The sequence below is a fragment of the Cololabis saira genome, chromosome 11 (assembly GCF_033807715.1).
Source record: "Cololabis saira isolate AMF1-May2022 chromosome 11, fColSai1.1, whole genome shotgun sequence".
Lineage (NCBI taxonomy): Eukaryota > Metazoa > Chordata > Actinopteri > Beloniformes > Belonidae > Cololabis > Cololabis saira.
The window spans coordinates 41,292,630-41,320,567 of NC_084597.1; the positions used below are offsets into that span (position 1 = coordinate 41,292,630).

The 27,938-nt window shown below is 42.3% G+C and overlaps 1 protein-coding gene across 2 annotated transcripts; it reads right to left on the reverse strand.

Moving 5' to 3' along the window:
• Positions 1 to 1,931: 1,931 nt before the first annotated feature.
• LOC133455465 (multivesicular body subunit 12B-like) lies at positions 1,932 to 27,690 on the reverse strand. Of its 2 annotated transcripts, XR_009783502.1 has the most exons (11): positions 27,494 to 27,690; positions 23,909 to 24,031; positions 21,191 to 21,298; positions 20,904 to 21,000; positions 20,593 to 20,722; positions 16,973 to 17,110; positions 15,851 to 15,945; positions 11,211 to 11,266; positions 7,547 to 7,606; positions 2,917 to 6,109; positions 1,932 to 2,666 (listed from the first exon to the last, which is right to left on the reverse strand). XR_009783502.1 is itself a non-coding variant. In XM_061734524.1 (10 exons), the coding sequence occupies exons 2-10, from the start codon at positions 24,017 to 24,019 to the stop codon at positions 6,023 to 6,025; spliced, it is 882 nt and encodes a 293-aa protein (XP_061590508.1). In that variant the 5' UTR covers positions 24,020 to 24,031; positions 27,494 to 27,690; the 3' UTR covers positions 1,932 to 6,022. The 2 variants fall into 2 exon arrangements, 1 of the variants encoding a protein (XP_061590508.1); XM_061734524.1 differs by having other exon boundaries at positions 1,932 to 6,109.
• Between the last annotated feature and the right edge of the window lie 248 nt (positions 27,691 to 27,938).

The window sequence follows — 27,938 nt, forward strand, 5'->3', positions numbered from 1 at the left end:
ATGTGTGTGTGAGTGTGACGGACGTGCATGGGACAATTGTGAAATACGGAATCAACTTTGTTCCGTATTGGTTCACTGGCAGATTTTCCTACTTATTTAAAGTGAAACTTTACTTGAAACAGGTGAAAATTGTCAAATAAGTTATTTTTCTGGTGATGACTCTAAATGTTGAAATAGCAGTAAAACCACATTCATTGATGAAATGACATAAGGGATGGAAAGGGGGGATGGCAGTTTTACAGGGGGGATGATTTGGACCGTTTTTATTTCAGGGGGGGATGATTTGGACCGTTTTTATTTCAGGAGGGATGCCGTTCTCCCTCATTCCCCCTCAACTCCAGTACTGGGTTGCAGCCGTCTCACAGCAAGAAGGTCCTGGGTTCGATTCCCGCCGAGGACGCTGTGGGCGCTGAAGTGCGTGTTAGTTCCCCATTAACTTCAGCACCCTGGGTGGGGTTGGAGAAAGGATCTTTCTGTGTGGAGTTTGCATGTTCTCCCCATGTTCCCTTGGTAGCTAATGTTCTCTACCCTCACAAAAACATGCAGCAGTCCTGGGCTCTACTGCCCCCTCTGGCCAACCGGGGCGCCAGATGGGGTGGAGGATCCGGCCGGAATAACGTGATCCTTCCACGCGCTACGTCCGGCCGGAGAAACCCCACCCTGTCTGGTGAAAAGATGCTGCTGCTCCTCAGGTTAAGGAGGAGACCTGAGCTCAGTGCAGGAACTCCCGGGGTTGGTAGAGGATGGAAATGCCCAGGACTGTTACTTAGGTAGGAGCACTGGGTGATAAAATGGGGGAAAAAACCGGGATAAAAATATATATATAAAAAAAAAAAAAAAGAATAATTTCTCAGCTGCGACTCTGAGCTCGGGTGACCAATTTTTATGCAGAGCTGTGGACTGTTGCAGAGGGTGACGCTTGACATTTTATCAATAAGTGATGAAGTACAGGCCGGAGCTGGTTATCTGAGGTGTTGTGTTCATTGAGAGCATATCGGAGTGGGTCGGCCACTCTGAGTCGGTAGTTCAAGTCCTTCAGTTCATAAAAATGTGCCACTGAGCTGCGAATTGCATAAACCAGCATTTTATTCGCAATAGAGCACAGAAAACATACCAAATGCCGAAAGAAAGGCAATTTATGATTACAAAAAAAGAGAAAAATAAATAGAAATATAAAGCACATATGTATTTGAGAGGAGCAATATATAACAAAAATGTTGGAACATGGCTGTAGGCAGCCTGAAGACCAGAAAACAGCTGAAGGATCATCAGCGGCATGACTGGGTATGAAATGAGGGTCTTAGAAAGATGGGCAGAGTTGTGCCACTCTGCAAAAAATAAAACTGTATCTACAAATTGTGAAGAGGTTTTACATAGCAATATGACTACTGGCCACAAGGGGGCAGATCTGCTACGTTGACAACATGCTGGATCGGGCACAGATTGGCGTGGGATGACGCACTTACAATTTTGTGATATGCTGCCCCCACATGGCCTGGAGGAATATTGCTGCTTTACAGTTCCTCACTTTAAATATTTAAAGTCTTTTCTGTGCTCTAATGTGGACAAAATATGGATATAAAACAGTTACAAATCACAGCGTTGTTTTTAATTTACATTTTACAGATAGCCCCAACTTCTGGGTTTGAAATGAAGGTACAATAAACACAAGTACGGTACACGAGTATGTTTAATGACGATCCCTGTTAGTTCAACAGAGAAGAACTGCAGAGGTTTGTGGGACATTAGAGTCGGGGTGATAGCAGTCACGTGCACGGCTCACTTCATCTGATCTCAGAGTCACGTTAAATACAAACGTGATCAATAACTTGTTACTGGATTAAAAGTTAGTTGGGATTCCACCATACTGGGTTCAAACATTCAGACTGCTACAAACGCTTGAACATATGAAGTTGTCAGGAGGCCAGAAGTGAGACTTTAGAACAGTTTAATAAAACTTCCACATAATACAAATTCAACTGATGCCATTCTGTTCAAACTGAATAAACTCTATTTAATAAACAAAATCTGTGACCTTTGATCTTTAAGCTACAAAAATAACTTTGTCTGACACGTCAGAATGCATGCAAACTAACAAATACAAGAAAACAGCATTAGTTGTCATTAGTCTGCTGTTAAATGTTTGGATGGAATGCACTAAGGCTAAAATAAAACAACAACCATACACGTGCAGCTAATCATGGAGCAGGGAGATACATCGACATGGATCATTTCCTCTCGTTAATCATGTCAGCAGTGCAATTAACATCTTTACATGATGCATTTCTGAAAACAAAACAATCTTTCACACAACATGGTCACAATATTGAAATAACTAATAAATTAGACAAACACAAAAATGAGTTAATGCACCTGTTAGTCACTGCATGTAGAATTACCACCTCTGGCCACAAGGGGGCGTATGGGTCCGCTCCGCTGACTAATGTGCTCATGAGCAGCATGAGTGGAGTCGCTCCAGCACCTCCTGTAAAACTCTGAGACTGTAGAGTTGCCCTTGGGCCCGGGCAGTCACGACCACCTTGGGCCCGGGCAGTCACGACCACCTTGGGCCCGGGCAGTCACGACCACCTTGGGCCCGGGCAGTCACGACCACACTGGGGCCCGGACAGTCACGACCACACTGGGGCCCGGGCAGTCACGACCACCTTGGGCCCGGGCAGTCAGGACCACCTTGGGCCCGGGCAGTCACGACCACCTTGGGCCCGGGCAGTCACGACCACCTTGGGCCCGGGCAGTCACGACCACCTTGGGCCCGGGCAGTCAGAACCACCTTGGGCCCGGGCAGTCACGACCACCTTGGGCCCGGGCAGTCACGACCACCTTGGGCCCGGGCAGTCACGACCACCTTGGGCCCGGGCAGTCACGACCACCTTGGGCCCGGGCAGTCACGACCACACTGGGGCCCGGACAGTCACGACCACACTGGGGCCCGGACAGTCACGACCACCTTGGGCCCGGGCAGTCAGGACCACCTTGGGCCCGGGCAGTCACGACCACCTTGGGCCCGGGCAGTCAGGACCACCTTGGGCCCGGGCAGTCAGGACCACCTTGGGCCCGGGCAGTCACGACCACCTTGGGCCCGGGCAGTCACGACCACCTTGGGCCCGGGCAGTCAGAACCACCTTGGGCCCGGGCAGTCACGACCACCTTGGGCCCGGGCAGTCAGAACCACCTTGGGCCCGGGCAGTCACGACCACCTTGGGCCCGGGCAGTCACGACCACCTTGGGCCCGGGCAGTCAGAACCACCTTGGGCCCGGGCAGTCAGAACCACCTTGGGCCCGGGCAGTCACGACCACCTTGAGCCCGGGCAGTCAGAACCACCTTGGGCCCGGGCAGTCACGACCACCTTGGGCCCGGGCAGTCACGACCACCTTGGGCCCGGGCAGTCACGACCACCTTGGGCCCGGGCAGTCACGACCACCTTGGGCCCGGGCAGTCACGACCACCTTGGGCCCGGGCAGTCACGACCACCTTGGGCCCGGGCAGTCACGACCACCCATCCTCTCACTGATGGACATGGTACCCCACCAATCACGTACAGATACCAAACCAATCACAACAGGGCCGGGCTTTATGTGACACATCCAACAGTTGCTAGCAACACCTTGGATCAACAAGTTTTTGATTAAAAACCCAACAGTCGTTCACCAACAATCCTGCAGCCACTTTGGATATTCTTCTTTTTAACAATAGTCTTCGTTAGTGTTGTCGATCGGGTCCGATCACTGCATTTTCAAAACATCGGTATCGGCCAAAAAAGTATGGGGACATACCTAGTTATTAATGTTTTTAATATATATTAAATCGTTTTATATATTGTTGCATTTAACGTCACTTCTGGCCAACAAAGTAAACAAAACTAACTTGGTTTCCATGTTTGAATTGTGAAATGTTCCATCTGTTCATGTTCATTAAGCTGCTATTCATTCATTCATCCATTCAGAATGTTGCACTGAAGGTTAAGACAAAAAGTATTTTAATTTTCTTGTGTTTGTGAGTTTGACTGGATGTCATTCAACTACCTGTTTTAAAGTTAAATGTATTTATTTCTGTTATTGCACTATTCTGCACTTTTTGTTTTAGTTTACAATTTCATGTTTTTACATTTTGTGTCACCAGAGCTGATAAGCTTTGTTGAAATAATGTCCATGTTGTTCTCCAATGGACAAGAAAAGAAACTTGGGATCATTTAGTTTTAGTCCTATTTTCTTTTTTTAAATTCAATGCCAAAATGTATCTGATCGAGAAAAAGTATCGGGAGCCTAAAAAGATTGCGATCGGATCAGGAGCTAAAGAATCCTGATCGGGACAGCCCTAGTGTCTCTTCTGAGGAACCAGATCGATTCTTTGCATCGGAGAGGAAGTGTATTAGGATGCTGGCCATCCATGCCGGGGCTGAAACAGGAACTGTCCTGTGATGTGACGGCTCCATGAGGTCAGAAGTGGTACAGCTACACGGAGTGGTGTTAATGATCTGACCATCTAAACACTGACAAATTCTCTGTAACAGTCTTGTAGAAATATTAGAAACACAAGTGTTGCAGATTTTTACTGTAACACTCGACATCGACGATGTTCAACCAGGAAAAAACAGTGTAAACAGATGCTAAGATGACCCGACTGGGTGAACACGGATATAGAGTTTTGAGTTTACATTAAGAACCTAGCAGGTTAACAAATTAAAACCAGGATTAATGCCAGCTCCCTCAAACTACCAAAGCCAGTTACACTATAAGGACAAATGATACAATTCACAGGTAAATAAATATGTACTCGCCACCAGAATCGTCCATAAATTCACTGCGGAGCTATTTGAAGGTGATCGTGGTAAAAAAATAAAACAAAGGTAAAAGAAATCTGAAGCTCGTAATCTGACACGTCAGTTGTTTGTTAGTGGGAAACAGACCATAGAAAGCTCTGGTTTACAGACCTCCCAAACTTCTTGAAGTTATCAGACATCTTAGAGTGTGAAAATGAAAAAAACATGTTTGGAAAGGAGTGAGAAACCAAGAACAGGATTAAAAAAACCACTGCGGGCTGTTTTTCCACTTGTAACCATTCTCAGTCAAATAAAAGGCAGGAAAACACTGCGCTGACTTCCTGCTGCTGGTTCAAACAGCAAGTACAGTCAGAAAATAATGTGCCTACAACTAAAATGGGACATTACTTTAAAGAAGCAAAAAGACCTTTGTTACTTCAATGTTTATATTCAGAGTTCTGAAAGTGAGGTATTGAACAGACGATGTGTTGGTTGGGGCATGAAGCTCCTGCTCAGCTGTGGTTGTCAATCATGCAACGGTCCGGGTCAGTAACAGTGGTTCCACATGTTCTCCAAGCTGCAGGCTCATGCACAAAGTGGTTTTGAAGTGAACATCCGAGGCAAAGAGGAAGCACACTGAAATTCCCAAACACAAAGTGCACTTACATTCCCACCAGAATAGTACAGTAACAGACAAAAAAAAGACAGAAAACAGTTCATTCCCATTGAGAAGACGAGTGCAAGCTCGCCGTCGTCCAGAGTCCCACCGGTTCTTTGTCTCTGTAACATATGAACTGGCGTTTTTGTTTGAACGTTAGCAGCAGGGAAGCCACCAGGAAGGCAGAAACGGCGTCTGCTCTCAGGTTCAAGAGCGACGGCCTCCATCAGAGTAATTCAGCCCTGCATCCTTTAATCTGGGTTTGAGTTAGTCCTTCAGACTGGAAGAGGTCTTTGTATCACAGGGAGGAGCTATGAATGATGCTTTGAACAGAAGAAATGTGTATGACGGATCTTTCTCCACGCTTCCTTAAGAGTTCTTTGTGTTTTCCTACAACTCCATCTCATTTTAAAAAGCTGCTTCTCAATAATGAATGTGTTCGAACACTTTCAGTCCAATAAACCAGAGACCACGACCTGTTCGTCCTCCGTCAGCTGGCGATGGAGAGGCGGGGAGTTGTGTTGGTGGTGGGCAGTCGTCAGTAGTTGTGTACAGGTCTCCCGGCAGGTCTCGGCGGCGGCGCTCAGGCCTCGGAGCTTAGCGAGGTCCGCGTTGGACTGGGGGGGAGGCGGGCGGCAGCGCTGTGCTCCGTACGGAAACTGTAATCATACTGGTACAGGCAGGAAAACTGTCAATCAGCTGTGGGGTGAGAGCTCCTGCCTTCACAATGACGACAATAAATCTGACTACATGGCACAGCAGCGCCTCCTGGTGGACATCTGGTAAACATCTTCAGGGCATCATTTTCTCACTCTATATCAGGGGTGGCCAATCAGTCAGAGGATAAGAGCCACAATTGGTTACTGTGTTACTGCAAAGAGCCACATCGTACACATGCACACATCAACTGCCCCATCCCTCACTCCCTGCTCTCTCTGAGTCATAAAAATACCATTAGAAAATGGAAAGGTTAAGGTCAATATTCCGGTTACTGAAACATTGGGAATAATGTGTTTCCATGCGTGAGCTAACAGGGTTATCCCTGTTTCCATGGTAATTAATCATTTGGGATTTCTGGATCAAACCAGCGACGCACGGAGAGCGTGATGACACAATTACCGTCATTTCCGCTTCTTCTTCCTGTATCCGAATCCAAAACAACAATAATAACAGCAGCACGGTGGATAATCAACAGCCCAGTAGAAGTGGTTTTATTTCTTGTCCCTGTAGTTCTCCTTTTTCAGCGTCTTCCAGCGGAGCTTGATCTGGTCTGGCGTTCCTACAAATGCTGCTTTGCGCAACTTTTCTCTCACCTTCTTGTAAATCTAGCTATCCCGGTACTTTCTACCATCTACAAATGCAGAAATGTTCATACCCTTCATTCCATTTATGAAGTGATTAGTCTCCTGGTCTTGTGTTTCTCCGTGTTTAGAAGAACTTCCTGGACTCAAAAGACCAGGATTCCTTGTGAACAGAGCATGAGCAGAAAACAAATTCCTGTTCCGTTTGATGGGGATATTCCGTTTGGTGTTTACATGACCCAATATTCAGTTTTAAAAGGAGTAACCCAGGGGTCATATTCAGGTTTTTAAATACTGGAATATGAGCAAATTCCGGTTATTCAACGGGGTTATTGGTGTTTACATGGCCGTGCAAAACCGGGTTATTGCTAATATTCCGGTTAGAAAAGGGTTATTGATGCATGTAAACGCAGTCATTGCAAATCGGAAACTCTTGCACACCTTCATAATGTTGCGAATGACAACGTTACAAAGTGGTTACAATCTTTATTTCTGCTCTATGTTGCGAGGCAAAAAACTAACTATGGTTCATACTGTCTGCAAAAAAATTGAAGAATCACGATTAATTTTTTTTAAAATCATCACAAAACATGTTATCATTTGTGGTAGTTGGGAATAACCCACATGGGTGCGTTTACAGCTCATGTGACTCCCAGTGCTGGTTGTATTTCCAGTCATCACTTTGGTGAACGCATCCTGATAACTGACAGGAATTATGACTTATTCAGCCAGGCTTACGGATCTCCCGTTTTCTACGAAGACATGCAGAGGATTTGTGACAGACTTGATGGTGTTTGTTGACTCACCTCTTTCTCGATCTCAGCCAGCGACTTGATCGTCATGCCCATCAGGTCCACCTGCTGCAGCTGCACACAGCATGAACATCAGCTCCAGGAACAAGTTCACATTCAAGTCCTTTCTGTACTCATGTTAGCAGTTAGAAATAACTATTGCCTGTTTGATTTTTAAATAATTGCATTTTTCACAAGGTCAAGACTTCTGATCACCCAAGGCTCACGTTGGAGTGCTTTTGTGTTAAAATGTGCTCATGCTCACACCTGACCGTTAAGTTTGACACTAAAACACAGGAACCGTTTGATTGGCTCCAAGCCCTTTAACGGGTTGTCAATCCAGCTGTTGTGGATAAACAAAACTAAAAGACTTTAGAAGAAAAGCCTAGGGCTGTCAAAGTTAACGCGTTAACTTAAAGTCCTCTTAACGCAGACAATTTTTTTAACGCACGATTAACGCGCAGGATTAAAAAACAAACAAACGCGCATTATATAATTTGTGGCGGTGGACGGCACCCGTAGCCTGGGGAAAAGTATTGTATTGACCCTGATAAAGTGGGAGATCAGCCTGAATTCTCTCGTCTCTCTGCCTGTCACCGTAATGCACCTGATGTCATGAAGGAGCCGGTGGTGGCGGAGGGGGGGGGTTTCTTCTTCAGGGGTCATAATTCAAACTGTTGGGGAATTAGCCCGGGAAATGAGAGTTCTAGTCTGCCTTGCTCTTTGACTACGTTTACATGCAGTCAAAATTCAGGTTATTGCTAATATTCCGGTTACTGAAACATTCAGAATATTCCGTTTACATGGTAATTAATCATTTGGGATATCTGGATCAAACCAGAGACGCGCGGAGAACATCATGACGCAATTACTGTAATTTCTATATATTCTATATTTTTTGAGCCATTTATTTTCCTCCATATGAGGTTAGACATAATTACATGGAAAATATAACTGACCAATGCACTTCTTGTACGATGTTTGTGATGCGATATGGTTCATTGTTTTACATTGAGCTTCTTAAACAAACAAGGAATCTTAAAAGGAGCATGAGGCTCCTTTTAAGAAATGAGACTCTCTAGCGCCCCCCTTCACCACGACGGCCGTTGGGGGTACTGCAGCCAACAGCGAAGCCGGCACGGGAGAACGGGCATGCAGCGTCATTTGACGTCACATCCGCAGGACAGCGCGGGAAATTCGGCCCCACAATTGCAGCACACAGCCTGTTCAAGGCAACGGAGAGATACGCTAGAGGGCTCATTCTTTTTGGTTTGGAACACTTCATCTGACATTATTACTAGAAAACTTAAACGTATACGAATTTTTTTCATAAATCCTGCCTCAAGCTCCTTTAAGTTAGTCTTTCCAAGTGTAAAGTTGGGGAATACATTGTGTTTGTATTTATGAAGGAATGTTACATTCAGGTCAAAAGCTTTGTTTGTGGAAAGTTGAATAAACATTGGCATAAAGAAGCATATTTGCCCTTTCTCATGTTGTTAACAGTATTAAAAACATTTAAAAAATATCTAAAGGTAATTTAGAACAGCAAAAAATTTGATTAATCGTGAATCAACTATGGACAACATGCGATTAAAAGAAATAATCGTTTGACAGCCCTAATTTGCACACACCTTCATCATTCACTCCTCTCAGTTCCTCATTTAGAGCCTACATCATGTAAACATCAACACCTGACAACAGACACGCTGAAACACAGCACAGACAGAACCACAAGTCCTGCTGACTTTGTTGTCCTGGGTGTCACTTGTGCAGCCAACAACTGATAGTGGACACAAGCCTATCGGCCCACAGAAGTGAAAGGAGAGTCGGGGATTTGCATATGACTTCAGCGGCTTATGCACTTAAAAACTCCCCACCAGTCAGTTTCAACTGATGAAGCCGTCTGGATGGAAGGTGAAGCGTCTTCAAGAACAAAGACAGATTAAAGCTGCAAGCAGCGATGAACGGGCCCTCGCGCGGGCAATTTTCCCCAATAAAGATCAAGGACTCAAAACCAAGTCCGATGACACCACCCATGACTCTTTATGTCAAACCATTCAAAAGTTTGCAGACAATAGGAACTATCAAATATGGACCAATCAGGTGAAAGGGGGGCGCGCTTTTTGGCATCTATCGTCGCCACGGTAACGCTTTTGACTGAGAAAAGTAATGCCCATCGTCGCAATATGGAGACGCACATTTTGATGTATAACACACCTGGGTGCACGTTACGGTTCGGGCCGTATTAACTGCCGAAGGAATGGCATAAATTGCGGCAAAATGACACGATTAATTCAAAATTTTCAAAATGGCCAACTTCCTGTTCGTTTCGGCCATGGCGCCAAGAGACTTTTCTTTAAGTTGTGACATGATAGAGGTGTGTACCGATTTTCGTGCATGTACGTCAAACCGTATTATGGGGCTTGAGGCACAAAGTTTTCTAGGGGGCGCTGTTGAGCCATTTTGCCAGGCCCATTAATGCAAACCATTAAATATCACATTTTTCGCCAGGCCTGGCTTGCGTGCAAAATTTGGTGACTTTTGGGGCACGTTTAGGGGGAAAAAAGGCCTTCCTTTCGTCAGAAGAAAAACGAGGATAACAAAAACGAGAAAAATTCCTACAGATACAATAGAGCCTTCGCACTGTAAGTGCTCGGGCCCTAATTAGGTCCAGCTCTTTGATTCAAGGCTTTGAGAGTGCAGGAGGAAAGACTTTTTTAAGAGCAACCGACAACAAAGGTTATTTCCAGCTGAGAGCATGGAAGTCCATGTGAAACTTGTTTATGTTGGTGAAGCGCGGACACTAGGCATGGGGCGATATACGATATTATCGTTTATCGCGATAAAAAACGGCCGCGATAACGTTATCGTGGGGTACTGTAATTATCGCCAAATTGTTTTTTTTTGTTCTTTTTTTTATTTTTTTTTGGTCACACAAGGCTACCAGCCAGGTAGAAGCCAGTGTTATTTTTTCATGTATTTTATTAATATTATTTATTTATTATTATTTATTTAATATTTTTTCAGAGAGTAGTACAATCCGTGTGCATTTGACTACTGTGGCACTTTATTTTCACTCAATCTTTGTGTTGGCCATGCAGCTTTTGTTTTGTATACTACAGAGCAGTGCCTTTATTTTATTATTTTTCCAGAGAGCCGTACCAAGTAGCAGGCAGCCAGCCACTGTTAAAGTTTCAGAGAGTAATACAATCAGTGTGCATTTGGCTCTACTTTGTCACTTTATTTCTATTTGTCACTTATTTCTTTCGACTCTCAGGGAAGTATTTTCTTACAAAAAAAGAAAGTTCAAATAAGTACCGGTACTATAGTTTACACTTTGTAATGCATAACATTTACAGTACACTATTTGTTCTCTACCTCAAGTGTCACTGTGTTGAGAATGATTTGAGGATAAATGTTCTGAAGGAACCAGTGGATCCACGGTTAGTGTTTTTCCTTGCATTTTAAGAATTTTATAAGCGACACGCTAATATCGTGATAATATCGTAATCGTGATATTTTTGTCCACTAATATCGTGATATGAAATTTTCATATCGTCCCATGCCTAGCGGACACAGATCTTTTAAATTACTAATAACATTTTCATTGCCATGATTTAAGAGTTTGTCGACAAGCGTGTAGCATGACGGTGGCTTCTGGGCCAGATGGACAACTTACATCAGAAGAGGCGCAGGCAAACTTCTCAGAGATCATGAACGGGACTCCATCCATCGCTGAAAGACATGAAAGAAACATCACAACACTTTTACAGATGACCACTGACAATAGAGTTCTCCATCAGGCTGTGAGAGAGATCAGAGAGCATGAGGCAGCATGATGGTCTACACCAGTGACTACGTTTACATGCAGTCAAAATTCGGATTATTGCTAATATTCCGGTTACTGAAACATTGGGAATAATGTGTTTCCATGCGTGAGTAAACAGGGTTATCCCTGAGTAAACAGGGCTATCCCTGAGTAAACAGGGCTATCCCTGTTTACATGGTAATTAATCATTTGGGATATCTGGATCAAACCAGCGACGCACGGAGAACGTCATGACGCAATTACCGTCATTTCCGCTTTTTCTTCCTGTATCCAAAACAAATGCTGCTTCGCGCAAATTTTCACTCACCTTCTTTTAAATCTGGCTATCCCGGTACTTTCTACCGTCTACAAATGCAGAAATGTTCATATCTTTCATTACATTTATGAAGTGATTAGTCTCCTCCTGGTCTTGTGTTTCTCCGTGTTTATAAGAACTTCCTGGACTCAAAAGACCAGGATTCCTTGTGAACAGAACATGTGCAGAAAACAAATTCCTGTTCCGTTTGATGGGGATATTCCTTTAGGCGTTTACATGACCCAATATTCTGGTTTTAAAAAGGAGTAACCCAGGGGTCATATTGGGTTTTTAAAAACCGTAATATGAGCAAATTCCAGTTATTCAAAAGGGGTTATTGGTGTTTACATATATTGCTAATATTCAGGCTTTAAAAAGGGTTATTGACTGCATGTAAACGCAGTCAGTGTTCCTCAGTCCAGGTCCTTGAGAACCTCTGGCCTACATGGTTTGTTCCTCTGCTCCATTTACACAGTTGTATATAGACTTTTCTCACAAACTGATGGTGATCCACTTTGATTCAGGTGCGGAGGAGGAGAACATCTAAAACATGCAGGGCAGCGGCTCTCCAGGACCTAGTCACACAGACCTTCAACTTCACTGTCATTAAACCACTGCATAAAAATCCCTCTCTTAATTGTGATGTTTAAATCTAAATAACTTTTCGAAGAATTGTCTTAAAAACAAAAAAAGTTAAATTTTCAGGATAATGGTTGATATAAGAAGTAGGGGTGTAACAATATGTCGTACCACGAAATTTCATGATACAAAAACGTCACGATACGTGTCGTGGAGGTGACAAACTGTAGCTGATATTGGGTTATTAATATGAATATATTGTGTTTACTAGTAACATCCTATTGGTGCAGCGGGATCACGTGACGACCTCGACCCGCGGACCAAAATCTGACTCTGCTCAGAAGAAACTAGTACCGTTTTGGTCCCGATCACGGGACTCTTGGGGGTTTTGAGCTCTGAACTTTTACTTCTAAGGTGAGCATGAATGGTCTGAGGGGTCTGTATCGCCTTCACTGGCACTATGTAACTTTGAGGAGCTTGGTAGGAACCCTTCCACACTAAAAAACTATACTAAATTTTTACGGCTTTCACTGCTTTACGGCATACGTCACTTCCCCCTTCCTTCCCGATTCGTAGTCGAGACGAAAATGGGCGGGGCTTGGAGCGCAGCTCCGCAGAAGCTGGTAACCCGTTGCTGTGTTGTGGCTGCAGCAGCTCCACACAACAGACGTGGGGAAAAGATCGCTAATGGTTTAACTTTCCACCGCTTTCCTGCTCAGAGGCAGAACCACGGAGGCCGGCCAATTATCTGAGATAACAAATTAAAAGAGTAAAAGAGTCGTCGGCTCGGTTGGATCGCGGCTGTAACGAGTCCGACCAAACATAACGTTCCTCAGTAAACAAACAAACACGCACACAGACGGGCGTCGGATCAAAACACGGGTTTATTAAACCACAAACAAACACTCCCAGACCGGGGTCGGATCATTCAAACGGGTTTTATTCTCCACTTCTCCAGCTAAACGCAGTTGTTGGCCAGCTCTCTGCGGTGCGATTAATTTTGTTGAGGAAAAAATATTAACTATTTGATTTGTAGCTGCAGATGAAAAAATTAATCTCACGAGGAAAAAAAAATATTGCTCACGCCTCGGAGCCTCTTCAAAGCAGTCAAAAAAAAAAAAAGAAAAGAAAAAGTAACAGTAATACAAAACATGTACTGTATGTTGTACTATTATACTAATTTATTGAAACAGCCCCCTAATAAGCCCCCTTATGAGCCTGGTCCCCCCCCTTATGAGCCTGGTCCTGCTCAAGGTTTCTTCTCTCCTAAAGGGGAGTTTTTCCTTGCCACTGTTTGGCTTAAGGCTTTTCTCCCACTATGGGAGTTTTTACCTGCCATTGTTTATATAATAATTGCTCGGGGGTTTATGTTTATGTTTATGTTCATGTTCTGGATCTCTGGAAAGCGTCTAGAGACAACATCTGTTGTATTAGACGCTATATAAATAAAATTGAATTGAAAAACACATGGCGAGTCAAACATTTACCAAAGCAGCTGCCAAACACTCCTAAACAAGGTAGCCGGAGACGGTGGTTGTGCAGAACTGCGGCAGTAAATCCTTCTAAAGAGTGGAGCTCTGACGAGGAGCTCCATTCTTTAGTAGGGATTTCATATGGATCCAGACCGTTAATAATCATTATTTTCTCCATATACCGCTCCCTGGCTTTCTTGTTTAAGGTATCCCGGTAAATTCCAGTTCCTTTCCGGCAGTTTAACATCTTTTTTTTTGCGTTCCGTCTGTTCACTTGGTGAAACAGAAAAGCATCCCGTCTTCTCTCAAAACAAATTTAAGTTTTCCGGCAGTACCCGCTGGTGCTCATGGGAAACGTAGTGTTCTTTCTGGTAAAGCACTACCGCTTTTGTCCAAAAGATGCCGCCAAACTCAGAAAAGCTGAAAGTTACGTTGCGCTGCTTTAAACAGTTATAAAGCATTACAAACTGTAACAATAGCGAAAACGCACAGCCTTGTTTTGTATTTTGTGTCTTTCAAATAAAAGACCATTTTTTCCAGTCATATGTTCCTCAGGTTGTTAAAAGAATACTGCTATAATATCGTATTGTATCTTTATCGTGACCTCAATATTGTGTATCGTACCGTACCGTATCGTGAGATTAGTGTATCGTTACACCCCTAGTAAGAAGCCACTATTTCAAAGTACCAAAGCGGTGTTAGCTAAAGTCAGAAATGGTCTGGTTTCTGTGCTCATCCTGTTCGATCCATTTCCATAACGACCACTGCACTGATGTGAACGAGCTTCATCAATGAAACCCAACAGAACTAATTACCGTTTGAAATATCAGCTTGTGATCTGTTTTCTAGCACCAATTATGTACATTTTTAGCTTGTAACACACATGGGGACAGAATATGTGACCTACGATACAGACCTTTAAATGCCATTAAAAACAAAACTGGCCAGCATTTGGACTCATTGTACTAAACAGATATGTCAGAACCTCAGTTTTTTTCTTCTTTCTCAGCCGGGTGGCATCGGTCCTTATCCTGATGTAGCCCAATGCGAAACTCTCCCATTGATCAGTACTTTGAGTCACTGATGTCATGACTTTATTTTTGTGATTTCCTTGGCTGAAATAACTTGAGATTTGTTTAATTGGAAGGCTCTTTCACAGAGAGCGTGTCAAGAGTTCTGGAGTAGAGAACTCAACCCTGCAGTGTCATTAGCAGACACTGTGTCATAAGTGCCACTCGCCAAGATATTTCCTCTCCGGCTTGAGAAGCCAACATTTCCTTGATTTCACCATCATACCGTTTTTCTATCACCTTATTTCCCAAATTTGTCTTGCTCTTAAATGACTGTTCTGATGAATTATGGTGCTAATCTGCAAAAACTCAAAATCTTACCAGAAATATTTGTCTTATTTCTAGTTAAAATGTCTCATTTTTAGTCAATAAATCTCATTACACTTAAAACAAGAGTCATTACCAGAAAAATAACTTCTTATTTGACAATTTCCACCTGTTTCAAGTAAATTTTCACTTGAAATAAGTAGAAAAATCTGCCAGTGGGACAAGATTTATCTTCTCATTACAAGCAAAAATATCTTGTTCCACTGGCAGATTTTTCTACTTATTTTAAGTGAAAATCTACTTGAAAGAGGTGAAAATTGTTTTTTTTTTCCAGTGATGAGTCTTGTTTTAAGTGTAATGAGATTTTTTTTACTAAAAATGGGACATTTTAACTAGAAATAAGACAAATTAGTTAAGATTTTGAGTTTTTGCAGTGTAGTGATACTACACACAGCATTTTCATTTAAGTTACAGCACCATCCGGTCATAACAGGGCAAACACTTTGCTTCAGATTTAACACACATTAAAGGATTACAGTTAATAAAATTTCCATCTTATGGGAGGAATATCAGAGCTATAAACTGGATTACTTCATGAACAACCAAAGTAATTGTTTTTAGCCCTAAAAAGCTCAATTAACCTGCATTAAACACATATCTAACTCAAAATGAGACCATCTGGACCAAAACAGTTGATGCCCATCAATTGAATGTAACTGCCATAAACGCTACCACAGAGAATGTCTGGAATATGTGAGTGACATATTTTGGACAAACAAAGAAAAAGAAATAAAAACTCTTGCTGACCTGAGATAGCATACAGGTTGGAGTTCTGGTGCTCATAATCGGGTCTAGTGGTGTTTTTCCCTCTGAAACTGGCAGGTAGAGTCATGGAGATATGCCTGGGAACAAAAACATTGAGCATCTGTTTACTTCAGTGGTGAAAATCGGGAGGTATTTATCCACTGATGACCGTGTGCAAAACCAAAAACACTGTGCAGCTGTTAATCGTGAGGTGAGCTCCTTCTCTGGGGTCACATGTGAACATGGTCAAATAGAAGGTCTATTATGGGACATCAGAGGAATCTTGGTCGTTCCTCTCATGGTGGAATGTGTGTGTTTTTTGTTTTTTCTTAAGAACTGCCTCTAGAGCAGTATTTAATTGGATACTTTGGATGCCGTCATACCCATCATGAAAAAAAAAAAAATGAAAAAGAGATCGTACTGAACCTGATGCCAATCCCACATGTTGTGGAGACTCGCATGTGATTTGATAACATGGCCTTTCTGTTGCAAATGCACAAGGCGTCTTTAAAGGCCAGGCCATCCCCGGCAGGTGCTGGCAGTGTTATGTGCGACAGGATACATCTGGGCGCTCCAGAGTGGCGTTTCCTTATGTTTCCCAGGGTTCCTTGTTTCACCCTTATCACTCTGTAATTCCAGGATTTTTTAGCCCGAGCACAAAAATCTGAGCTGTTAAAATGTACAGAGTGGTGCTGCCATATCCTTCATTGCATGCATTTAGCAGTAAGCAAGGGGATTCTCAGATAATATTGGTTCGCAAGGAAAGACTTGCATATTTGCCAATATTTGACTCCCAAATTGAAGAAAAATGCGCCCAGTTTTTTTCTTAAAAAACAGGCAGTCTAAAATTAATGTTAACCGGTGTATTTCTGTCAACATAGCAGAACCCACGTGGGGTTGCCTTTGTTTTCCTGTTTTCTCCATTAGCTGTGATCTAAAGACGGATGTGTTTCCTTTCCATAGAGGAAAGAAAAACTAAGGACAGTGAACATACTGTTGTCTTTCTTCATGACTGAGCCCAAAATTTTATCTTTGAGTACAAGTGTAGGATACATGAGAGACCAGCAATGACACGTACCAACATAAAAGCACACATTTGTGGAAGCATGATCAATGGAGACATACTTGGGCATTGGAGCTGCAGGGCTTGGCGCTGTGGGGGAGTTCACATTTTGGATGTGGTTGCTGTTGGGAGTGAGCGTGGAGTCCTGAGCACGAGGGACGTTTCCCATGCGATACCAGATTCCCATGTTGTTCAGTTCCCTGTAAAACAAGATTTGAAGCATTTGGAAACAAGTACAGTTTAGGAAACCTCTCCAGCTGTCGGCCAGTTGGGATTCCCATTATCTTTTCTACTATTTTTAAAATGTGAATATTGTTAGAAATAGACTGTCTTTATATAATGTTTTATTACCTTATTCATAGTCAGAAGTTATATATGGTGGCGCAGTGGGTTAAGCAAGCAGCTAAAAAAATCTAAAAAAAAAATCAAAAAAAATCAAATCTGGTTCTTGTTTGGGTATACAGATAAAGCCACACTTTGGTGCAACATGTGCACATGAACCCCGGAGCAATGACAAAAGACCTTTTAAAGATGCTGAGTATATATGCAGTTAACCAGACATGAGCTGAAAGGCGACACAACAAGAGTGAACCATTGTTCCAAACCACCAATAAGGCCACGTTCAGACTGCAGGCAAATCTGATTCATATCCGATTCCTTCTCATATCCGATTTTCAGGGCTGACTGTCCACACTGTTTTTAGCAAGTGTCCAAATCGGATCTGGCTCTGTTCAGACTGGGCCACATCATTGACTGATCTGACGGGTTGCTGTAGCAACGACGTCGGAGCAGAGGCGTCACCCAGCGCGTGTATTGTGTGAAGTCATGTATTTTTTTTATATATAAAAAAAATCCCAAAATATCTGTACCGTTTCTGATTGGGTCGGTACTGCCCATCATTTTTAGACATAACAATGAACGCATACCGCAAAAGTTGTGTCTCGGCGGAGGGACCCGGCGTCCCAGCAAAATGAGAAACAGAGAAAAGTGTTCAGAACAAAACCACAAACCAACCAACAAAGCTCAGAGTTAACAAAACGAACCAGCAATGAACAACTGGTAGCCCCACTCTTTAAGCTCTCCTCCTGATGAGCTGACGGGCTGCAGGTTCAGGCTCACAGCGCGACTGAAGGCTGATTTATGGTTCCGCGTTACACCAACGCAGAGCCTACGGCGTAGGGTACGCGGCGACCCGCACCGTACGTGGAAATGCAGTCTTTTTTTCTGCTATTAAAACATGATTTGTAATGTGAATTTGCAACACTTAAACTACAAATAATAGTTTTTGACGTGACATCAGAGATTGTACATACTCTCTGCGAAAGGATGAGTAGCTCCACAACTGGAAATGGGCGGGTGGTTTGGCGCATGGGTCTGGGACAGTCATATCCGATCTGAGTGTTTGGAGCTGTTCAGACTGAGACGCATCTGCCCAAATGCGATATGAATGCGATATGAAACTACCTCCCGGAGGTGGTTTCGATCTGGTTTGCAAAAATCGGATCTCATGCGGTTTGGGACTGTTCAGACTTCAAAAGAGACATCCAGTTTCAATCTGGATGGGCTAAAAATCGGATATTGGCTGGCAGTCTGAACGCAGCCTAAAAGCCTGATTACAGTTTGCAGCTGGGGGGGGGGGTGAGGGTTCGTCATCTTGTGTCCTCTGGTCTGATGAGACTAAAAATGATTTGTTTGGTCACAACAATTGTTACATTTGGAGGTGAGGAAGTAGGTACTGCAGGCCTCAGAACATCCCAACTGTGAAGCAAGAGAGCATCATACCGTGGGGCTGCTTTACCGAGACAAATCACTAAATATACAGCATGATGAGGAGAGAAGATTATACATTGAAACAAAACCTTGAGACAACAGCAAAGGCACTGCAGTTAAGGCGTGGGTGGGTCTTCCACATGGACAATGACCAAAAAACCTTTAAATTCGCTGAGGACAACAAAGTGAAGGTAGTGGAGCAATGCCCTGACCTGCTGCACAGGCATTATGGGTGCCACCCATTAAAAAAAACCACCGAAGAGGCCAACAAACAAAACCAGCTACACCAGCTCTGTCAGGAGGAATGGACCACAATTCCGGCAACATCCTGAGAGACCCAACCCAAAATGTTTCAGGGAAGTTAAAACAGTTTAAAGACAATCCTATCAAATGCAGACGTTGAATAAAGTAATGAAAAGCAGTCTTTAAAACTATTTCCTTCTCATTATTCTGAAACTTTACAAATAATTTAAAATAAATAAATCCTAACTGACCCAACTTTACTGTTAGAACGGAGGAAAAGGATTACACATATTTTTCTCGACTGTTTGTAAACTTTAGGTTTTAACTAAATGTATAACGAGAGGACACAGACACTGAGGCCTCCACTTTAGCAACTCACACCCCCCACACAACACCAAACCAGATTTAGGAGACAGCTATTCAATCAAAATGAAAGGGTTTGTGTCCATAAACACCAAAAAATGTCCAAGTTAAATCCAGATCTTCTTCATCCAATGAAAGCAACGTGGATGAATTGACAAACATACTAATCATAGCAATTTAAAACTAAACTATACCCAAAGACACAATATCTGCCTGGTTAATCTGTACATGAGAAGCATTGCATTACTTTACATTTAGCAGACACCTTTATCCAAAGGGACTTTCAACAGAGGGATGCAGTCAAGCTACAGTAACATAGTAGATCACAAAGTAGGTGTTGATAAAATAGTTTTTAAATTAGTGCAGCTAAGTGCTGCTAGGACAGCATTCAAGTGCTCGGGAAGATAAAGGGGAAGCAGTTTGACTGCACAAGCTGGAGGGCCGGATAGGAGGGGACTGCAGTCATCAAGGCGGGATATAACCATGGCCTGCTGTCAGGTAAGGACTTATTTTTGGAATGTTGTAGAGAGAAAAAAGGCCCGACTGGGACGCAGAGGCAACATGGCACTTGGGTTCTTTGCAACCTTTGTTGGAGAGGTAATATTCATGTTGATAGAGGATGAATGAATGACAGGGATAACCAGGACTTTATTCTGAGACTGGTTAAAGGGGACCCATCATGGCATCTAATACCTATTTTAAACAGGCCTTGAATGTCTTAAAAACGGTACCTTAAAAAGGTTTTGATTGTTTTTGCTAAATAAATTAGAAATTCAGCCTCTGAGCCATGTCTTTATCTTCCCATTCTCTCCGCTACGAAAAAATGGCGGAAGCTCCGGCCGGCGGAGTTAGTTGTGGGCGTGGTTTCACACATCGGAGGACAACCTATGGAAATCGCTCCGTCGTTCCGTAACGACGGGAGCAGAATCTTATTGGCTCGTAGATCCACATGACACCGGAAGGATCATCCGGGCGGCTGTACAGACACTGCAGAATCTGGTTGCTTTCCTCCTTCTCTGAGTTGGCAGGCTGAGGGGAGACCACTTTATATATGTTAAAGCAAGAAAAAAACTGTTTTTCATAATAGGTCCCCTTTAAAACAGACTTCACCTAACAGCCTCCTCATTTAAACTCTTTACGTCAGAAGGAGCTCATATGTGAACAGAGGAAGTCATTGTCCAGAGAGTTGACAGTGAGGGGGCACGCTGAATAATGTGAGCCCACTCCCCATGACAATCAGCCTGCTTTAGCCAAATGAGCCTCGAGATAAACCAAGTCACCAAGTCCAGACTCTAAATGTGCTCACCCGATGAAGGTGTACTGAGGAGGTGCCTGCTTGGACCGTCCCAGGATGCGGATGTCACAGATTGCTGCCTCTGTGGAGTCCCTTGGAATAAACTTGATGCAGAGCCGCCTCTTCCTGAAGGCCTGCTCCTCTGTGGGAGACCAGATAAACCAAGAGTCAAACTGCTCCCAACAGCAGAACAGAAGCTTAACAAATAATGTGGTATTTTTAAATATTGGGGTTCCAACATCGTTGAAGGTTTCAAGATATGGACAGGTATTTCTGCCAGTTATGTTGCTGTCAGTAGCTTTTGTCTCGAGATGGTGACTTACGAGTGTCAACAGTCTCCTGTATCGGGATGAAACCCACTGGCAAAGTGTCCTTGATATCAATCAGCTTCATGTCGACAAGAACATTTCCTAAATGGCTCTACGACAGGGACAAAGAACAGGAACAGAGAGGGAACAACTGTGGTGAGGACAGATTTTAATGGGAAAATATGGTATGAAGGTATAATATCAAGGTATGAAAAAAAGAAGAATAAATGGCAGTAAAACTGTGCTGACTTTAACCAGCACAACACCATTATTGCGTGGTTTGGAGAGTTGAGCTGACTTACATTTTCTTTAGAGAAAACTCTGGTGAAGCAGAGGTACCGGGTCACCTTGGATTTAAAAAGGCCGTCCTTCCACAGATCGGCGTCCAGGCCGTCCGTTGTTGTAGACACCTTGAGGAGCAGAATTAAAGACAAGAAGAGCGGGTGAACTGAGACCACGGTGACACGTGTGTGTCACAGAAAAGCATATAAGTGTGCACCGCACAGATTTATTCAAAGGTGTCTCGTTTCCTGACCACTGCGGTTGAGCGGCTGCAACAGTTCTGGTTTCAGAACAGGAAACCAGAATTTTAGAAAACTTCCATTTTGTTGGAAACTGAGGTGTTCTAACAGTAGACGCATGAGCATTGTACTGAATGACAATTAACCGTAAGCCTAAATCACATTGTTGGAGGCACTTTACTGCAAGATTCCAGATGATGTGCACCATCTGGTACCAAAAACTGAAGGTCCTGCAGTGTTGCATCTCCAGTCCAGTTCTTGTCCTGCCCAACAGCTGACCAGAAATCACTTCCACCTCTTCTCTCAAGTGATTCATCTTGTTCCTGGTCCTCTTAAAATACACAATTGTCCGTTTCATCTCACTCACAGTGACAGTGATCGTTCCCACACTATGCCACAAAGCAATCCATTGCTGAACCAAGTAACACCATAATTACTGTTGATATGAACAGTCACGCAACTCGCACCTTGGAAGTGATCCGGTTAACAAAAAACGTGAACTTTTAAACATTAGATCTGGGACCTTTATAACCAACTGAACCATAATCACAATCATGTCTTTATAGTCAAACATATTAAAAAATAAAATGTATAACCATTATATAATGTAGAGCTTCTTAATGGAAACTGGCCATTAAAAAAAAGATGAATGATCTACAGAAACAAAACCTGTTAAAGGACTTTACAATCAAGTAAGCTGCACAAAAGGAGCTGCTGATTGTAATATCTCCATTCTTTGTGACCGTTTTGTAAACAACAGCTTTTCTAAATATTTTTTTCGATCTTCGCCAGATCACGCCGAAAACCACCAATAAGCTCAGACTGAAAAGTGTTCCTTGCTTTTTTTCTTAAGTTAAACACATTTTAATGGTTCTTAAAAAAAAAAAAAAAAAAAAATTAAACACACCTAAAAGTAACCTGAAAAAATGAAGTCTGAAGACAATCCATGTGTGAAAGTCAGACTTTATAAACATATGGACCCAAAAAACAGCTAGAACACCTACATGTCATGAAGTCGTAAATACAAACTGAATGCAGACATATTCTATGCACAGTACATCAGACAACACAAATCTTGACCATCACATGAAAAATATCGATTTATTTGATGGCAACAAGTCAAACAGGTTGGGACATGAGCAACAAAAGGCTAGAAAGTCTTACTAAAAAGAGGTGCCTGGAGAAACATCTAGTAACCAGCAGTTAACTGGCCAGAATTTATTGAAAGATCTCAAGGCCCTCACTTCTCTCAGAAGTAGATGGGTAGACGCTCACCACGCTGCAATCAGCTGTCTGTGATGTGCAAAACAATTACAGAATAATAATGTTCCTCAGCGCAATGTGATGAGTTTGATCCTGCTCAGAGCAGCTCATCCTGGCAAAACCAGGTAAAACCAGCTCATCCTGGCAAAACCAGGTAAAACCAGCTCATCCTGGCAAAACCAGGTAAAACCAGCTCATCCTGGTAAAACCAGGTAAAACCAGGACCAGAACATTACTTAGCAGATGTTCTTCAGACGGGGAGTCAGATTCAACGTGCACTTTCTGTTTTGAAATGACACTTTTAATGTCGTTCCACTCCCTGCTTAGTAACTGTTTAATAAATACAGTTTTGGTAAATTTGACTTATTCCCCCTTTTTGCATGAAAATTTAAAATGAGCATATATTAATGCAGTATGAACAAGAATGTTTTAATGTAGACATATATAATCATCATACTGGTGTGATTGTTTGCATCAAAGTGTCAATTCAAGGCTACGGCAAAATATTGAGATATATATCGTGTATCGTGACATAGCCTAAAAATATGGAGATATTAATAAAAGGCCATATCGCCCAGCCCTACAATAAAGTGAAGCTGTCAGCATTCATGATATCCGTGAAACATGTACATATCTACAAGCATTTTTACTCATGTCGTGTTCTGTTGTAGCAGCTAAATGTCCCATGAGGGCTCAATCGCCTTATTTTATGTCACATTTCCTCAATTTAAAAATTGTATGCACTTTATTTTTGTGAATAAAGTTAAAAAAAAAAGGGGGAGGGCGCTTCAGGATTTGGAAATCACTGCAATCTGTTTTTTTATTTACATTTTTTACAATGTATAAGTAAGAATTGGGGTTGAAGACCTGATTAACAGGCTTTTGTTATCCGAGCTCGTCTTAACTTTTTTACCTGAACCAGTAATCCGGTTCATGCCTAAACGCCCTGTGTCGATGAATTACAGACTCCTGATTGTCAGTAGCCTGCTTGTTGCCGTCGGCTGTTGTGCTTCTGACTGGGGAGAAAAAAAAAGAAAAAAGAAGCTGACTGTATACATAAAGCGTCTTTGAGAGCTCAACCAAGAAGGCCCCACATGTTTTTAATTATCTGTATATTATTTTAATAAGGTTTTATTTGTATTTCCCAATTTACATACTTTTTTATTGTTTTAAGAGCATCATAATCAAAAGTAGTGCATATTAATGTGGTCTTTCAAATACAGTTCAGTAGTTTACCACGTCGTATCCGGTGGGGGCCCTGTTTCTGGAGGCCACTACTCCAACCCCAGTAATAGGGTCCATGGACATCTCTGGCAAAGCTTCAGAAAGGTCCCGAATCTCAGGCATCTTTGTGGAAATCTGCAGAGGAAAAAAAAGAAAAGGAAACAATAGAAGATTATCTTCTTGAAAAGAGGATAGAAAATAGGTAACTGGAAGAATATGCACAGCAACCAGGACCTGGCTCTGTTTTCTATTATTTTCATTTATTTATTTTACGAGAACAGTGAGATTTTTTTCTGTTTGTACGTTCTCATCCATGTGCTTTAAAAATGTCAAAAAAAAACAAAAAAAAATCAGCCAAACCTAAAACAGAAAATACAGGAATTTGCCTCTTGAACCTAAACAGAATATAATCCCGATTTCTATAAAATTGCAAATATCTATACGAGACAGAAATGAGATAATCATGGCTTTGAAGGAGGCCACACTAAATACTGACTTTTGCTTGTGCAGTAATTCCGTTTGGAACATTGTGTGGTTTCAAATTCTGTTTGTATCTTAGTAAACATTCCCAGTAAAACTAAAGAATATATATATTTATGCTACCTGTAACTTTTGTCAACGGCTCCCAGATACTCTCTCCCATCTATTCAGGGTTTGCGACTATATAGTCTGTGGTGAGACATTTGTCAATAAGGATGAATATTTTTAAAATGTTGATAAGACTGCAACACCGGGGGTTTCCTAAGACGATTGTCTAGAACTGTAAATGAGGCGATGTCAGCTTGAAAATTGCATCTATCCAACTACAGACCAATGACCCACCTCTGCACAATGTGGAAACTCCTATCAGGCATCATAATGGCCATGACACACAACTCTACATATGAACAAAGCACAAAAGGGAATTGGAAGTGACACCACACAGGCAAAGCACCAGCTACTGGTAATTTGACCTCCGGCTGGTAATTGGCAGTGTCTTCTTCAGAGTTAGGTCTTCCTCATGTTAGTCCTGGAATACTGCTGTCCATGTATAAATACATCACTATTTACTCCAGAGAAACTTTCAAGCTAGAAAACAACATCAGTGTATTGATACTCCATATATGGACCGGCAAACCCCACCCCATTCTGAAAGATTATTTCAAGCAGTCTTTTAGTACGCTAATTGCTAATAAAGTGTTAATATAAAATACTACAAGTTAAGTCATTACCCCACCTTTAAAGGGGTGCCTCGGCAACCAGAGATAATTATTTATATTGCCTGTGATTAATATTTTCAACTGTATTGAGATCAGGTACTTTACATTGGAGTCAGGTCAGTTTGTCTGTGAACTGAAGCCGCAGGAGCAGAAAACAAACTGAAGATGTACAATGAGACAACCTGCGTTAAGGTCATCACAGGGACACATGTGCCTTAACGACGGTCTAAACAGCCAGTGCTGCTGACTGTTGTCCTTGGTATCAGTGTTTATGCACATAAAAGTCTGTATTTAACAGGAATGCAACCGCCTATATGTGAAAACAAAAACATATTTTTGTTTGTGCACACATGTCCTGTGAGCGTCGATGGTTCTGTGATACATATTTATATTAGTTTAGTTTCACTGAATTGAAAAATACAATCTATAAAAGACATGTCTCAGCTCATGTAGCGGAAGCATGTTCTGGACTCCAACATCCCCATGGATTTTAGACAATACAGCTGAATTACGGACTTCAGACAGACTATCACAATTGGGGTAGTGTGTGGACACAAGTTCCCATCCATGCCGTCTACTGAAAGAGTAGTGTGTTCCCTTCAAATGCTGCCAGACAAGAAACACAACACCAATGCATTCAGGATTCATGCATTTCTGAGTAACGGCAATATGAATACCACACAAGGGTTAAGCTTCCAAGATGGACAAGTGCAAGCACTTTATTTGTTAATTGTTATGTCCCCACCTTCCATGCTCTCCTGAGGAATTTTATGTTTAAATGTATGTGTCGACTCCATGAGTCAGAAAATTGTCTAATAGCTGCACTCACTAACATCAAACAGAGTGATACGAGGTATACACATCTGGACTATGGAAACATTGGAACAGATGTTTGCATGTATTTTAATGTGTGACCTGTACATTTTTATGTATTTTATATGGAACCTTTTGAGTCTGTAATATTAAGTAAGTAAGTAAGTATTAATTCATTAGCCATTAAATGTTAAATTAAAACGGCTTGCCATAAAAAATACTCTCGTATAGCAACCCACTATGTCCAGTAGGCTACTCGAGTTGTAAAAAAAAAAAAAAAATCAGGGAGGGATCGTGGATTTTATCATATGGGGACAGATAATTTGTGCTGATTACAAATACTATAATATATTACAAATAATAGCGCTGACCAAAACAGCTGCAGAAATACTGCAGGAATGACATAGCAGCAGTTAAATGCAGCCTTCTGTAAGCTTTAAATATCCACTGGGCTTACATCAAATACATCAAAACACAACAATAAAAAACACTTTTCTGAACTTATCAATATGACTCTGTCCTTCACAGGATAAGTAAAATGGATCACTGCAAAAACTCACAATCTTAACAAGAATATTTGTCTTATTTCTAGTTAAAATGTCTAATTTTGGTTAAAAAAAATCTCATTACACTTAAAACAAGACTCATCACTGGAAAAAAAAAACAATTTTCACCTGTTTCAAGTAGATTTTCACTTGAAATAAGTAGAAAAATCTGCCAGTGCAACAAGATTGTTTTGCTTGTAATGAGAAGATAAATCTTGTCCCACTGGCAGATTTTCCTACTTATTTCAAGTGAAAATGTACTTGAAACAGGTGAAAATTATCAAATAAGTTATTTTTCTGGTGATGACTCTAAATGTTGAAATAGCAGTAAAACCACATTCATTGATGGAATGACATAAGGGATGGAAAGGGGGGATGGCAGTTTTACAGGGGGGATGATTTGGACCGTTTTTATTTCAGGGGGGGATGATTTGGACCGTTTGTATTTCAGGGGGGATGATTTGGACAGTTTTTATTTCAGGGGGGGGATGATTTGGACCGTTTGTATTTCAGGGGGGGGATGATTTGGACCGTTTGTATTTCAGGGGGGGGATGATTTGGACCGTTTGTATTTCAGGGGGGATGATTTGGACCGTTTGTATTTCAGGGGGGATGATTTGGACCGTTTTTATTTCAGGGGGGATGCCATCCCCCCCTCATCCCCCTCAACTCCAGTACTATGTCCCGTCTCTGTCCCGCTGGTACCGCCGTCGAGCCAACATGACGCTGCTAGCGGGCTGCTAAAGGCTGATTTATGGTTCTGCGTTACATCGACGCAGACCCTACGCCGTAGAGTCTGCGTCGATGTAACTCGGAACCATAAATCCGGCTTAACCCGCCAGCGAGGAGCTGCGTCTCCGAGAAAAAAGCCTCATCTAACGTGGTTCCTTCCACCTGGGGGGAGCGGCCTTACCCGGCAGGGCATTTAACAACTTGCAAAAACACAAAAAACAGTCTAAGAAACAACACCAAACCCTTTTTGCACGACCGAACACACGGAATCCTCCGCTAGCGCTAGCCGCTAGCTGCGCGCTACTCACCCTCGGGAGGAGAAACGCGGGGGATCGGACCGGGTTATGGCTGTTTTCTTCTTTGCTTTCAGCTTTCTTTTCCTCACGCCGTTTTCACGGTTTTTGAGACAGGCGCGTCATTAGGGAAATGTCCATGTGAGAGAAAATCGAGACACACTTTGTGGTTGGTGTGTTGATTTTCTACATGGTGGGTTCGGTCATAGACATATAAACGTAGACGCCCCCATCGAGCTGCTGCGATACGTCAACGTCGCCGCCATATTGGATGAGGCAAGACTGCGCTGGAAACTAATACAAGTTATTTAATTATCTCAGATGGTAAAAATAAGAACTTTATTGAGCCCACATAGGAGTAATTCATGTTATATCAGCTATAGAGAACAAGGTAGGTAGTGCCGAAAAACAATATATATCCCCCCTCACAAAAAAATAAGAAAAATAGAGAAACATATTT